Source organism: Ambystoma mexicanum, chromosome 12 (assembly GCF_040938575.1).
Source record: "Ambystoma mexicanum isolate Mex_15411 chromosome 12, UKY_AmexF1_1, whole genome shotgun sequence".
NCBI lineage: Eukaryota > Metazoa > Chordata > Amphibia > Caudata > Ambystomatidae > Ambystoma > Ambystoma mexicanum.
The window spans coordinates 439,426,361-439,442,759 of NC_090936.1; the positions used below are offsets into that span (position 1 = coordinate 439,426,361).

Sequence of the window (16,399 nt, forward strand, 5' to 3'; positions counted from 1 at the left end):
AACAGTGCATCCCTGCTACTACTCAAAGATACTCCCTCAGCAACAGTGCATCCCTGCTTCTAATCACAGGCACTCCCTCGGAAACAGTGCAACCCTGCTACTACTCAAAGTCACTCCCTTAGCAACAGTGCATCCCTGCTTCTACTCACAGGCACTCCCTCGGCAACAGTGCAACCCTGCTACTACTCAGTCACTCCCTTAGCAACAGTGCATCCCTGCTTCTACTCACAGGCACTCCCTCGGAAACAGTGCAACCCTGCTACTACTCAAAGTCACTCCCTTAGCAACAGTGCATCCCTGCTTCTACTCAAAGATACTCCCTCGGCAACAGTGCATCCCTGCTTCTACTCATAGGCACCCCCTTAGCAACAGTGCATCCCTGCTTCTACTCAAAGATACTCCCTCAGCAACAGTGCATCCCTGCTTCTACTCACAGGCACCCCCTCGGCAACAGTGCAACCCTGCTACTACTCAAAGTCACTCCCTCAGCAACAATGCATCCCTGCTACTACTCACAGCCACTCCCTCGGCAACAGTGCATCCCTGCTTCTACTCACAGGCACCCCCTTAGCAACAGTGCATCCCTGCTACTACTCAAAGATACTCCCTCAGCAACAGTGCATCCCTGCTTCTAATCACAGGCACTCCCTCGGAAACAGTGCAACCCTGCTACTACTCAAAGTCACTCCCTTAGCAACAGTGCATCCCTGCTTCTACTCACAGGCACTCCCTCGGCAACAGTGCATCCCTGCTTCTACTCATAGGCACCCCCTTAGCAACAGTGCATCCCTGCTTCTACTCAAAGATACTCCCTCAGCAACAGTGCATCCCTGCTTCTACTCACAGGCACTCCCTCGGCAACAGTGCAACCCTGCTACTACTCAAAGTCACTCCCTTAGCAACAATGGATCCCTGCTACTACTCACAGCCACTCCCTCGGCAACAGTGCATCCCTGCTTCTACTCACAGGCACCCCCTTAGCAACAGTGCATCCCTGCTACTACTCAAAGATACTCCCTCAGCAACAGTGCATCCCTGCTTCTAATCACAGGCACTCCCTCGGCAACAGTGCAACGCTGCTACTACTCGCAGGCACTCCCTCGGCAACAGGCACTCCCTCGGGCAACAGTGCAACCCTGCTACTACTCAAAGGCACTCCCTTAGCAACAGTGCATCCCTGCTACTACTCACAGGCACTCCCTCGGCGGCAACAGTGCATCCCTGCTACTAATCACAGGCACTCCCTCGGCAACAGTGCATCCCTGCTTCTCACAGGCACCCCCTTAGCAACAGTGCATACCTGCTACTACTCACAGGCACTCCCTCTGCAACAGTGCATCCCTGCTCCTAATCACAGGCACTCCCTCGACAACAGTGCAACGCTGCTACTACTCACAGGCAATCCCTTAGCAACAGTGCATCCCTGCTACTACTCGCAGGCACTCCCTCGGCAACAGGCACTCCCTCGGGCAACAGTGCAACCCTGCTACTACTCAAAGGCACTCCCTTAGCAACAGTGCATCCCTGCTACTACTCACAGGCACTCCCTCGGCGGCAACAGTGCATCCCTGCTACTAATCACAGGCACTGCCTCGGCAACAGTGCATCCCTGCTTCTCACAGGCACCCCCTTAGCAACAGTGCATACCTGCTACTACTCACAGGCACTCCCTCGGCAACAGTGCAACACTGCTACTACTCACAGGCACTCCCTTAGCAACAGTGCATCCCTGCTTCTACTCACAGGCATTCCCTCTGCAACAGGGCATCCCTGCTTCTACTCACAGGCACTCCCTCTGCAACAGTGCTACCCTGCTACTACTCAAAGGCACTCCCTTAGCAACAGTGCGTCCCTGCTTCTACTCACAGGCACTCCCTCGGCAACAGTGCAACACTGCTACTACTCACAGGCACTCCCTTAGCAACAGTGCATCCCTGCTTCTACTCACAGGCATTCCCTCTGCAACAGGGCATCCCTGCTTCTACTCACAGGCACTCCCTCTGCAACAGTGCTACCCTGCTACTACTCAAAGGCACTCCCTTAGCAACAGTGCATCCCTGCTACTACTCACAGGCACTCCCTCGGTAACAGTGCATCCCTGCTTCTACTCACAGGCACCCCCTTAGCAACAGTGCATCCCTGCTACTACTCAAAGATACTCCCTCAGCAACAGTGCATCCCTGCTTCTACTCACAGGCACTCCCTCTGCAACAGTGCAACCCTGCTACTACTCAAAGGTACTCCCTTAGCAACAGTGCATCCCGGCTACTACTCATAGGCACTCCCTCGGCAACACTGCATCCCTGCTTCTACTCAAAGGCACTCCCTTAGCAACAGTGCATGCCTGCTTCTACTCACAGGCACCCCCTTAGCAACAGTGCATCCCTGCTACTACTCAAAGATACTCCCTCAGCAACAGTGCGTCCCTGCTTCTACTCACAGGCACTCCCTCAGCAACAGTGTATCCCGGCTTCTACTCACAGGCACTCCCTTAGCAACAGTGCATCCCTGCTACTACTCACAGGCACTCCCTCAGCAACAGTGCATCCCTGCTTCTACTCGCAGGCACTCCCTCGGCAACAGTGCATCCCTGCTTCTACTCACAGGCACTCCCTCGGCAACAGTGTATCCCGGCTTCTACTCACAGGCACTCCCTTAGCAACAGTGCATCCCTGCTACTACTCACAGGCACTCCCTCGGCAACAGTGCATCCCTGCTTCTCACAGGCACCCCCTTAGCAACAGTGCATACCTGCTACTACTCACAGGCACTCCCTCTGCAACAGTGCATCCCTGCTTCTAATCACAGGCACTCCCTCAGCAACAGTGCAACGCTGCTACTACTCACAGGCAATCCCTTAGCAACAGTGCATCCCTGCTACTACTCGCAGGCACTCCCTCGGCAACAGGCACTCCCTCAGCAACAGTGCAACCCTGCTACTACTCAAAGGCACTCCCTTAGCAACAGTGCATCCCTGCTACTACTCACAGGCACTCCCTCGGCGGCAACAGTGCATCCCTGCTACTAATCACAGGCACTCCCTCGGCAACAGTGCATCCCTGCTTCTCACAGGCACCCCCTTAGCAACAGTGCATACCTGCTACTACTCAAAGATACTCCCTCAGCAACAGTGCGTCCCTGCTTCTACTCACAGGCACTCCCTCAGCAACAGTGCAACGCTGCTACTACTCACAGGCACTCCCTTAGCAACAGTGCATCCCTGCTACTACTCACAGGCACTCCCTCTGCAACAGTGCATCCCTGCTTCTACTCACAGGCACTCCCTCTGCAACAGTGCTACCCTGCTACTACTCAAAGGCACTCCCTTAGCAACAGTGCATCCCTGCTACTACTCACAGGCACTCCCTCGGCAACAGTGCATCCCTGCTTCTACTCACAGGCACCCCCTTAGCAACAGTGCATCCCTTCTACTTCTCAAAGATACTCCCTCAGCAACAGTGCATCCCTGCTTCTACTTACAGGCACTCCCTCGGCAACAGTGCAACCCAGCTAATACTCAAAGGCACTCCCTTAGCAACAGTGCATCCCTGCTTCTACTCACAGGCACCCCCTTAGCAACAGTGCATCCCTGCTACTACTCAAAGATACTCCCTCAGCAACAGTGCATCCCTGCTTCTACTCACAGGCACTCCCTCTGCAACAGTGCAACCCTGCTACTACTCAAAGGTACTCCCTCGGCAACAGTGCAACCCTGCTAATACTCAAAGGCACTCCCTTAGCAACAGTGCATCCCTGCTTCTACTCACAGGCACCCCCTTAGCAACAGTGCTACTACTCAAAGGTACTCCCTCGGCAACAGTGCAACCCTGCTAATACTCAAAGGCACTCCCTTAGCAACAGTGCATCCCAGCTACTACTCATAGGCACTCCCTCGGCAACACTGCATCCCTGCTTCTACTCACAGGCACCCCCTTAGCAACAGTGCATGCCTGCTACTTCTCAGAGATACTCCCTCAGCAACAGTGCATCCCTGCTTCTACTCACAGGCACTCCCTCGGCAACAGTGCAACCCTGCTACTACTCACAGGCACTCCCTCGGCAACAGTGTATCCCGGCTTCTACTCACAGGCACTCCCTTAGCAACAGTGCATCCCTGCTACTACTCACAGGCACTCCCTCAGCAACAGTGCAACCCTGCTAATACTCAAAGGCACTCCCTTAGCAACAGTGCATCCCTGCTTCTACTCACAGGCACCCCCTTAGCAACAGTGCATCCCTGCTACTACTCAAAGATACTCCCTCAGCAACAGTGCGTCCCTGCTTCTACTCACAGGCACTCCCTCAGCAACAGTGTATCCTGGCTTCTACTCACAGGCACTCCCTTAGCAACAGTGCATCCCTGCTACTACTCACAGGCACTCCCTCGGCAACAGTGCATCCCTGCTTCTACTCACAGACACTCCCTCGGCAACAGTGCAACCCTGCTACTATTCACAGGCACTCCCTCGGCAACAGTGCATCCCTGCTTCTACTCATAGGCACCCCCTTAGCAACAGTGCATCCCTGCTACTACTCAAAGATACTCCCTCAGCAACAGTGCATCCCTGCTTCTACTCACAGGCACTCCCTCGGCAACAGTGTATCCCGGCTTCTACTCACAGGCACTCCCTTAGCAACAGTGCATCCCTGCTACTACTCACAGGCACTCCCTCGGCAACAGTGCATCTCTGCTTCTACTCACAGGCACCCCCTTAGCAACAGTGCATCCCTGCTACTACTCACAGGCACTCCCTCGGCAACAGTGCATCCCTGCTTCTACTCACAGGCACCCCCTTAGCAACAGTGCATCCCTGCTTCTACTCACAGACACTCCCTCGGCAACAGTGCAACCCTGCTACTATTCACAGGCACTCCCTCGGCAACAGTGTATCCCGGCTTCTACTCACAGGCACTCCCTCGGCAACAGTGCATCCCTGCTTCTACTCACAGGCACCCCCTTAGCAACAGTGCATCCCTGCTACTTCTCAAAGATACTCCCTCAGCAACAGTGCATCCCTGCTTCTACTCACAGACACTCCCTCGGCAACAGTGCAACCCTGCTACTATTCACAGGCACTCCCTCGGCAACAGTGTATCCCGGCTTCTACTCACAGGCACTCCCTCGGCAACAGTGCATCCTTGCTTCTACTCACAGGCACCCAGCTGGGCCCTTTTTAACGCAGGGCCCTTGGCACAATGAGCTTGAGTTTCATTCCAAAGAGCTCACCAGTTGGTGATCTGTAAGTGGGCACTGTGCTTGCTTTATGTCCCCATTGCTACTGCCGGGCGCAGGACCCGCTGGATCTCTCACTTGGGAATCCTTTTGCTGGACTCACTTGTTGCAGAAAGTTTCCCTTTTGATCTAAAGAGGTTCCACAAAAGCGCAGTGACCTGCTTTCTTCGGAGTCTGAGGGGCTGATCGCCCCCTCTTAGCATCCTTGACACCGAATGCGTGGTGAACCCACTGCTGAGAGGGTTCCCTGAATTACATTTCACCCATATGCCCCCTTACCTGTGCCTGTCAGCTGTCACTTTATTATCAAATTATCAATGAACGCGTCTGCCAGAAACCGCGTCCTTTCTGTTTGTGATTTAGATCAGTCTTAATGTATTCATTTGATGACATTGTCGGACAGAAAGGCGATGTCCCCTGCCACATTTTGAGTCCAGGAGTTGCGGCCAGATCTCTGCAGTGGCGGGCACATTAACCCACTGAGCTATGATGTTCTGTGACATTATGTTAAAACGGCAGCCATGCATTTATTACTGTGTTTGTGTTCAGCTGTATGCATGTTATTGTGTGTGTGTCATGCGCGCGCCCGCGTGTGTGGTCATGGCATGCCTGTCTATTTTCCTCCGCTGGCAGCTGTCTACTGTTTGGGTTATGTGTGTGGCAGTGGCACAGCTGGCACTGGTCCTTACCTGATGGTGGTTCTTCAGTTTGGTGGGAGTTTGTTGTGTGTTTCTGGTAGTCATTGCGCTTTACTGCCTCACAGTTGATATTTTGTTAAGTGTGTGTTTTGTGAGATTGAGGCCTTCGCTGCTTGTGGTTTATGTGACTAACAATCGCGGATGACACTGGTTCTCGAGTGACCGCTGCTCTGCGTGTTGTGGCAAGCACTGGTGTGGGGCCTCGGCTGCCGTGTGCCTTTTTTGCACAATGTGTACGCAGTAAGGTGGTGCAGCAGAGGCAGTGCTGCGCCTAACTTGATGGTGGTTCTGGGTTATGTGTGTTGTTACCGTGCCAGTGCAGGTGAAGGGCTTCACTTGATGGTGGTGTAGCATGGCTGGCCCTGGCGCCATGTTTATGGCTGCAGTGGTTATTAGATTGTGCAATGGCAGCCACTGATGCTGAGCCTCAGTTGATGGCTGCTGTTCCGATTGTCCTCTGTTGTTTGCCAGATAGTGCATTGGCAGATGTTAACTGGCCTTTAATGATGGTTGATGGTATTGTTTGTGTGTTTGTAGGTGCTGAGCATCAGGCTTGATGTGTGGTGATTGTGTCATGGCTGATACCCGTCTTATTAGTTTGATTGTATTTCTTGTGTTTGGAGTGTGTTTCTTAGTCCTGTGACGCATACTAGTTCTCCAGTTGGGCTTGATGTGTTGTGTTTGTGAGGCTGACTCTGTCACTCAGCTGTTCATTGTTCTTGAGATTGGTGTATTCTATTTGAACTTGTGGACTGGCAGATGTAAGCCCCGTGTCGCGGTTGCTGGTGTGTTTGTGGTATTTGTCATTTGTTCATATTAGATGTTGGACCTTGGCCTCATCTATGGTTGTCCATCTGTTTGGCACGTATTGCTGTGTGCTCATGGCAGATGTTTGTGCTGGTTCTTATTTGAAGGTTGTTCCCCTGGGGCGGGAGGAGGGGGTGTGTGTGTGTGTGTGTTGCGTGTTGCTTCTATGGTCATGGCAGGTGTTGGTGCTTGTCCTCCCGTTGAAGGATGTTCCCCATGTGTGCGTTGCTTGGTTGGGTGTAGTGTATGGTCATGGCAGATGTTGAAAGTGCCCCCTCTGTTGAGTGCTGCATTTAGGGTTATGGCATGCACTTGGCCCTGGTTCTTAGTTGATGGGTGCTGCACTGGCGTGTACTGCTTGCAGGGTTATGGCATGCACCTGGTGCTGGTCATCAGGGGATCTTGGCAGATATTGGTGCTGGTCCTCACTTACAGGTTGTTCTCCTAGTGTGTGTCGCTGCTATGGGCGTTGTGTATGGCCATGACAGATGTTGGTGCTGCTCTTCAATTGATGGTGGCTCAACTGGTTTGTACTACTTGCAGGGTTACGGCATGCACTTGATTCCGGTCCTCAGTTGATGGGTGTTTTGTTGGTGTCTGTTGCTTGTGTGATCACTTGAAGGTTGTTCTCCTAGTGGGCATTGCTTGCATGGGTGCTCTGTATGGCAGATGTTGGTGCTACTATTAAGTTGATGGTGGCTCTCCTGGCATGTACTGCTTGTAGGGTTATGGCATGCACATGGTGCTTATCCCTACTTGAAGGTGGTTCCCCTGGTGTATGCTGCTTGCAGGGTTACGGCATGCACTTGGTGGTGGTCCCCACGAAGGTTGTTCCCCTGGCATGTACTACTTGCAGGGTTATGGCATGCACTTGGTGCTCGTCCTCAGTTGATGGGTGTTCCTTTGGTGTCTGTTGCTTGTGTCATCTTGGCAGATGTTGGTGCTGGTTCTCACTTGGTTGTTCTCCTAGTGTGTCTCGCTGGTATGGGTGTTGTGTATGGTCATGGCAGATGTTGGTGCCTTATCTTGATGGTGGCTCCCCTGGCGTGTACCGCTTGCAGGGTTATGGCATGCACTTGATGCTGGTCCCCACTTGAAGGTTGTTCCCCTGGCGTGTGCTGCTTGCAGGGTTACGGCATGCACACTTAGCGGTTTCCCCACTTGAAGGTTTTTCACAAGGCCTGTGCTGCTTGCACAGTTATGGTATGCACTTGGTGCTTGTCCTCAGTTGATGGGTGTTGCTTTGGTGTCTGTTGCTTGTGTGATCTTGGCAGATGTTGGTGCTGGTCCTCACTTGAAGGTTGTTCTCCGGGCGTGCATTGTTTGTATGGGTGTTGTGCACGGTCATGGCATGCACTTGGCACTGGTACTCAGATGATGGGCGTTGCTTTGGTGTCTGTTGCTTGTGTGATCTTGGCAGATGTTGGTGCTGGTCCTCACTTGAAGGTTGTTCTCCGGGCGTGCGTTGCTTGTATGGGTGTTGTGCACGGTCACGGCATGCACTTGGCACTGGTACTCAGATGAGGGGCGTTGCTTTGGTGTCTGTTGCTTGTGTGATCTTGGGCAGATGTTGGTGCTGGTCCTCACTTGAAGGTTGTTCTCCGGGCGTGCATTGCTTGTATGGGTGTTGTGCACGGTCATGGCATGCACTTGGCACTGGTACTCAGATGATGGGCGTTGCTTTGGTATCTGTTGCTTGTGTGATCTTGGCAGGGTGGATGGTGGCGCCTAGCCTCGGCTGATGCACCGTCTTCTTTTTCAGGTCTTTGGCTCAGAATCCGGTGCAGAGGCCGGAGATGTACATCATCGGGGCGCAGCCTGTGTGCAGCCAACTCAGCAGCCTCTCTCCGGGCCAGAAGAAGCTCTGCCAGCTCTACCAGGACCACATGATGTACATCGGAGAAGGGGCCAAGACTGGCATCAAGGAGTGCCAGTACCAGTTCAAGCAGCGGCGCTGGAACTGCAGCACAGTGGACAACACCTCGGTCTTTGGCCGAGTTATGCAGATAGGTAAGGGACATTGCGGTGCGCATGGGGTGCCATGGGGATAAATGATGCCAGGGCGACAAGCCGGGGGATACTTGGAAAAAGCCCTGTCAGTCAGCAATACAAAAACGCCCACTTTTGCTTGCCGTTTTGCCGCTTCTTGAATGGTGTCCTGTGGCTGGCTGGGGGAGGGGAGGTGGTGCCCACTTCCTGGGAGACCCCTTGCTTCAGCATCCGTGGCTACCCCTTCTTGACACCCACTTAGCAGCTTCATTGTAAGGGCGGCCCGGGCAGCGTTCTGAGTCAAGTTTCCAAGCAAGCAGGTGTGAAATCCGTTTTTGTGTGCGGAGGTGTAAAGCCCTTTTCTTTTCTTTTCCTTTCTGCCTGCCTGCCCTGGGTTTCTCCAGCCTGCAGTGATCAGAGCCGCATTCACAGGCCCTCGCCGCTCTTTGTGTGGAGGTGTGAGCCGGCCGCATTGTCCCGGGGCTTGTTTGAAATGCAATCTTCCCGGGGCTGAGACATTGCGTTCCGTGTCTCCAGCCCTGCGGACAATAAAAGCAAGGTGTTAAAGCCGCGGGGGGCCTGCCCACCCCCGCGGTCCCCTTTATAAGGCACAGAGCGGCCCCCATCTACGCCAGGGATGCATGTAGATATCCAGCCATCCTGGGGGCGGGTTGCTGGGGAGGCCAGCCTTTGAAGGGGCGTTGGGGGCCAGACACAGAGCCTGCCTTGTGTTTCCTAAATCCACATCCTCTTCTCCTAACCCCAGGGCCCTCGTCGTGGAGACTGAAACCTCTTCGCGATATTGCCGCAGGATCTTGCAGTCCAGTAGTTGGTGAAGTCCAGGCACTCACTCAGGATGGCTATGAGCAAGGCTCAGCATCCAGCGAGCGGGGCTTGGGCTGAAGGAGTTCGACCCACTAAAGGGGGAGTTCTGGGTCGGGGGGGGGCAGGGGGTTGTGGGTTAATTTGAAATGAATTATTGTGTCTGTGATGACTATGACATGTTTACTACTCAATGAATGAAGTTCCAATTGCACAATAACTGCTTCCACTGGGCTGGGCGAGTGTGACTCACTTTTCGCAGAATAAGCCTGAAGTGAGGGCTAGGCCAAGTGAGTGGCACTCGCCCCTAGAGTGCTGGGCTGGGTGGGACCATGAGTGAAATTTCCCACAGTCCATGAGTTTCAATCGCATTAATTTCTCTTTTGGGGGCGGTGGGGCATGCTAGTGTCGAGTGGGTCCGAGTGAGTGAAGCACACGTGTGTTCGAGTCAGAAATACATCTAACAACAGAGACCGTTGGCATGGTATAATATAAATGTAACTCAATGAGCGGCGTTGGGGGGGGGGAAGGGGGGGCTGTTTGCAGCTCTTCGCACACACTGGCTCCAGTCATGGTGAAGGCCCGGTCTAGTTCCAATGTGTGGAAGGCAGCCATGAGCGCGGCCCACTGCACTCTCAGGCTAATATGCCCACAGAGCCAATGATGTGCTCGGGCAATGCACAACAAGGCGGACATATTTAAGGGGGTGGGCACTGATTTGCTGCTCTGCACACTCAGGCTGCCATGTTTATAGGTTGAGGTGGGCATGTTAACAAGGCCACACCGTGAATTGCCCACCATTTGATGAAGTTTGGGACTTTGAAAGCGTATGCACATTCCATCCCCGCGTAATAGTTTCAGTTTGCCAATAAAAGGTATTGCAACTTGGAGATTTTGGTTGAATTTGAATTTCATAACTCAGCCGTGCCTGCCCTGCAGTTGCCTGGGACTGCCATTAGAGGGCAGCATATTATCATTCCAGTTATTGCTAGTCCTCAGATTAGAAGCCTTTTCTAGGCTAATGCTACTGTAACGGTTTATTGAGTAGCCACCCTCCTTCCCTTCCATGACACAACAAACTGTTTAACAGACAGGCCATTTACAACACAGTGTTCCCAGTCCCCTTCCTCTCCATGTGCACCTAGGCCCCTGCGTGCGGCCTCGCTCCCTATTCTTTTCCCTTCCTCTTCCCCTCCCTCCGCCCGCCTCCCAACCCCCCCTCCACCCGTGATAGGCCACTTGGGCTTACGCTTCCGGAGGCATGCAGGCACACCATGGGACAATACCATTTACAACGTGGCGTCCCCAGGTGAGCTGGTGGGCCCCTTCTGTCCCATCTGGGCCTTTTTAAAAAAACAAATCTGGTGCCGTGTCTCCATGTGCACCCAGGCCCCTGTGTGCGGCCTCGCTCCCGATTCTTTCCCCTTCCTCTTCCCCTCCCTCCACCCACCTCCCGGCCCTCCCTCCACCCGTGATAGGCCGGCTCTCTAGTCTTAAATGAACCTCCTAAGGCAACCCTCTGCCTTGCAGCCCCCATGGCTAAGGGCCCGAGGCAAAGGGCGGCTTCCACACTAGCGGCTCCAAGATGTGTCTGTAGCTGTCAGCAGGGGAAGCCAAAGAAGCCAGAAGTCAACAGACACCAACAAAAACTGTAAGTGTGGCATGGGTGGGTTGTAGAGCAATTACTCTACTCCAGAAAGCCCCTGCCACTCTACTTTACCTTTCGATATTGTGGATTGCCATAGTCTCACACCATGCATACTTGGAGAGATTTGTGACCACCAGCCTAAATCTACTCAAGGCTGGACTGTAAATGTTGCCTCCATTACATACTAACCTACTTGCCAAAGTTAGCATGTGCCACAATGAGATGGAATTCTGAACTTTAGCCTGTGTCGCGTCTGGACGGGATTGTGATTGTTAGCATGTGCCACACTGGGATGGGGTTCTGGGATTTGGCCTGTGTCGCATAAGGATTGAGGTGTGAGTGTTGGCATGTGCACACTGGGATGGAATTCTGGATTTTGGCCTGCGTCACATCTGGACGGGATTGTGAATGTTGGCATGTGCCACGCCGAGATGGAATTCTGAACTTTAGCCCATGTCGCATCTATACGGGATTATGAATGTTAGCATGTGCCACACTGGGATGGGGTTCTGGGCTTTGGGCCGCGTCGCATCTGGATCGAGGTGTGAGTGTTGGCATGTGCCAGACTGGGATGGAATTCTGGATTTTGGCCTGCATCACATCTAGACAGGATTGTGAATGTTAGCATGTGCCACACTGAGATGGAATTCTTACTTTGGCCTACGTCACATCTAGACAGGATTATGAATGTTAGCATGTACCACACTTAGATGGAATTCTTGACTTTAGTCTGCGCCGCATCTAGACAGGATTATGAATGCTAGCATGTCCCACACTTAGGTGGAATTCTTGACTTTAGTCTGTGTTGCATCTAGACAGGATTATGAATGTTAACATGTACCACATTTAGATGGAATTCTCAATTTTAGTTTACATCAAATCTAGACAGGATTATGAATGTTAGCATGTACCACACTTCGAATGAATTGTCAATTTTAGCTTGCGTCACATCTAGACAGGATTATGAATTTTAGCATGTACCACACTTAGATGGAATCCATAACTCTAGACAGCGTTACATCTAGATAGGATTATGAATGCTAGCATGTACCACACTTAGATAGAACTCTTCACTTTAGCCTGCGTCGCATCTAGATAGAAATGTGAATGTTGGCATGCGCCACACTTAGATGAAACTGTGAATGATGACAAGTGCAACACCCGAATGGAATCATGATCACTAGCCTTCCTCACATCTAGACAGAATTTTGAAATTAGCAAGCATCACACCTAGACATAATTGCAAGGAAAGAAAGGCCAACTAACCAATCCACTAACAATTTCATCTCTCTGCATACACCTCTCAAACTCTAACCAAACACAACCACAAGCCTAAAACGGAACAATCCGCACAAACTTCGCTACACTGCAACAATAAAACAAACTGCACATAGACTTGCAAAACAGCACACGACGACTACTGACCATAAAACACCCCAAACCCAGTCAACGGACCCACCGGGCTGAGGCTGCCAACAGCAAATCACTGCTCTCTTGCACTTTTCCAGCTTATTCCCACTAACCCACCACGCCTCCATCTTTCAGAGCCGCCAGAGCACCAGGGGAGCACTCCGGTGGTGATAGTGAATGGTACAAATATCCTTTAACATTAACAGATCATTTTCTTTAGCCCTATCCCAGACAAATAACACGTCCCTTGGATCCCTCACCACTTAGCTAACAATGAGCCAAGATCAAGGCTGGTTAACAGGAAATATATTGGTATTTCTTTAAATTAAAAGTAATGGAAATTAGCACGAAAATATCCAAAACCACTTTATCTGTGGCATAAGACAATCCACCTCTCTCAGAATAAATAAATCACAGAAATGGATTAAAAAGTATGCAATCACAATTATTCACTTTCTGCACATTTCAAATCACAAAATAATTACACAGATCAATAATAAAGGGACTTATGTAATGTGCGATTTTGATTTACCTGCAGGCTTAAAAGGCTAGGAGTAGGTTTTCAATATTGGTAATGATGATTTCGTCCACACGTTTGGTTTAAAATAAACACAGGGTGATTTAGTGGTTTGTTTTTCAGACCCCCCCTTGCTTTGGTCCATGTTGGGAAGTTAGACACAAAACATTGGAATGATTTGGGGAATTTTGTATTTCAGACCCCCCCTTATTGAAAGGCCTGTGTTGGGGAAGCTGGCTAAAATGTTTGTATTCCCTAATGCATTTATAGGCTATAGTTTTCAACACACACTGCGAAGTGAGCTTTGTTAATTTCGTTGAATTTTAACAAAATTCCCCCCGTAGTGTTGTGCCAAATGGGGAACAGGCTAAGGATCTACACAGTTTTGCTCCCCTTGCCCACTATAAAGGGAAGGGATTCAAGGCAAGCAGACTCCCCCACTTTTTGGTTTCCCAGAGCCCAGTTCTACTTACATAGCAAGCCAAGCTCTGTTTAAGGTTCAGGAAAGCCAGCTGCATCTCAGGACACGCTGGAAAGATAGAGCAGCGGTCTCGTCACTCCACTCTCAAAGATGGCCTCCCGCTCTCCACCATAAGACCCAGTCAGCTTTGAGGCCTTCCTAGAGAGCTAGACGGCTCCACCCAGATGCACTCTCGGCAATCTGCTCTGGTATCTCCTTATAGCTGTCAGATGGTAAGTTTCAGCAGCCGTCCTGTTGGTCTGTCTCCTCTCTCTGTCCTCCTGTCTTGCTCCTTTTTCCACCTGTTCTAGTGCAGTCCCCCTTACATAGCAGCGATGACACCACTAATTTTACCATCTTGGGGGAAGTACCCTGCAATAATCCCTGCCACTAGGATTGGACAGTTACTCTTCTCTCTCCTCCCAAACCCAGCCTCCAAGTCAGGAGTGGTTTAGGGGTTTGGTCGTCGTCCTTGGTCTCCTTTCAACTTTTTGGCAAAAACTAGTTATGTATCACAACTTCATAATTTTACTAGCAACTGCCAGACTAAACATATTTTCTGTTTCCGCTGATCATGGGCAATTAGATAAGCCGACCACCAAATATGTATCATGTAGCACGACCATGTGGCACCTTTCTGCCGTTTCGATAAACGGCACAATAGTTATGAATATGTACGTTTTTAAGCATATCCCCAATTACAACTTCCCCCTGCTCACCAACTCTCACATTTGGAACATGTTCAGATCAGCCAGAAACCTAGTTTAACTGGCCCTTATAGTTCTCAGAGTCACAGGAAGATGAATTTTATAACCTCCAAATTGCCTGGAAATGACATCAAGAATGGTACATAAATGAAATCCACACGCCTTATGATGGCTGAAAAAAGGGCCTAAATGATAATAGTCCTTTAAAATAAATTATGTATATTCATACGGGAGAAATGGTCATGCTCCTACTTCCGGCCATTTGTTTTCACTGGGTCACCCTGTACCTTTATAAGTCTCCTTTGTGTTGGAAGCTTGCTCTTTGAAGTGGGTGCCCCTATTTTAACACATATTAGTCGTACTGCAGCCAATGATGGCTTTTCTTGAAGACCCTGCTTTCAGAGCCAGCAGGTCTGGAGAACACTGAATTTCGACGCCTTTAGCAGAACATTTTTATTGCGGTTTGTCATTAGATAGGAGATGTGACATCAGGCTGGAAGTGGGAGATATCCTTGCAAAGGTTTACCCTCAGCCAGCAAAAGGGTTTTCCTTGGGTAGCCATTTTATCATTAAGACAAAGTGGCTCTTCAAATCAAATGTCACTGGAGTTTTGTGGGTGAAATATAGTATACATTGCTCTTGTCAACCCACATGGGTTTTGTTTTCCTAACATTTTTCTGTGAGCAGTGATATTTATTTTACTTTTACCTTTTCAAAACCTGTTTTATTTGCACACACATGTGCAGGCTGTTATGTTTTCAATGTTTAAAAATCCTGTTTTCCATGTGATAGGTATCTTTGATTCCTCCTTCTTTTGTAAATTAAAATGCTTCTTATTCATTGGTAATGACAGATAGGCCCCTTTCCACATGGCTTTTACTTGAAAAACAAAAACAAACGCCAGGCCGTTTTTACTTCAGTGTTTAAAATCTTGCTATTTATGTGAAAGGGACTTCTGTTTGGGGCCTTTAAATGCACCCCTCAGTACATGCCACTTCAAATACCTCCAACCTCCACCCACAGGTAGTGGCCGTATGGCACATGAGCATGCATCACTTTAGGTCTCAACGTTCCTTGTAGCTCATTAAATAAGTAATGGGCGCAGTGTCTGAAGTCAATGTGGTTGAGGGGGTTAAGAAAGGGTATAGTTTCCTCCACTATTTAGGTGTGGTGGTGCACTAATGCATCTTGAAGTGTACACGACGGATAACACTTGATGCCTTTCATGGACGACACAAATCGGTGTCAGTATTCCAGGTCACTTGCTGATCTCTGCTGTGGGTACCACACGTGTGTAATGCAGAGTATTCCAGTGTACATTTACTTGCAAGTGCTTACAGCTCAAGTTGCACTTGCTCTCAGGTGAAGGGACTCCATCATTGTTTATTTATATGGCACTCGAAACCCAAAGGTATCCGGACGCAAGTTTACATGTTACATTAAGAGTACAATGTCACTGGGTTACATTATAGTTGACCTTGTCCTGCGGCTTAGGAAGTTGTGGTTGGAACAGGAACAAGCAAGGGGTTGCAGGTTTCAACATATTGCAGCTCGATGTTATGAATTTGAGCATTCCAAGTACAGTTGTCACGATTCATGTGTTACATAACAGTTGATAATACAGGAATCCGGTTTAGTTTATTTAGCAGGTTACAGTTAGACATACTCAGGGTTACATGTTTGAGTAGTACACAATGCAGGGGATCTGCTTCAAGGACAGGGGTTATTCTTGTGCTACTAACCACGTTCTCATTTTAGTTTGAAAGGGCTGGTATTCTGCCTCTTTTCTGATTTCGAAAGGCAGTGCGTTCCACATTTTGGCGTCTAGGACTGGGAAGCTCTTGTCTCCAGATTTTTCCAGTTTGTGTCTTGGGATATAGTGAGTTGGTTCACTTGGGCGGATCTGGTGGGTCTGTCAGAGACGTTTTTAGAGAACTTGCAGTTCAGGTATTTGGGGGCAGAGTTGGCTAAGCACTTGTGTGTCGAGGATAATGTTTTGTAGCGGATTCTGTATTTTATAGGAATCCAGTGGCCATTTTGTCGCGTGGCTGAGAGATGGTTGGCTTTCGGTATGTTCAGGGCTGCTCTTTGCGCATTGTTTTGTAGAA

General features: G+C 50.2%; 1 protein-coding gene across 5 annotated transcripts in view; it reads left to right on the plus strand.

The window, feature by feature from the left end:
• Window positions 1-16,399, plus strand: part of WNT5B (Wnt family member 5B) — a 515,195-nt gene that overhangs the window by 434,393 nt on the left and 64,403 nt on the right. For all 5 annotated transcript variants that reach the window (XM_069628623.1, XM_069628624.1, XM_069628625.1 and 2 more), the window contains one exon: window positions 8,501-8,748. In XM_069628623.1, the coding sequence (XP_069484724.1) occupies window positions 8,501-8,748 (248 nt within the window). The remainder of the gene's footprint in view (window positions 1-8,500; window positions 8,749-16,399) is intronic.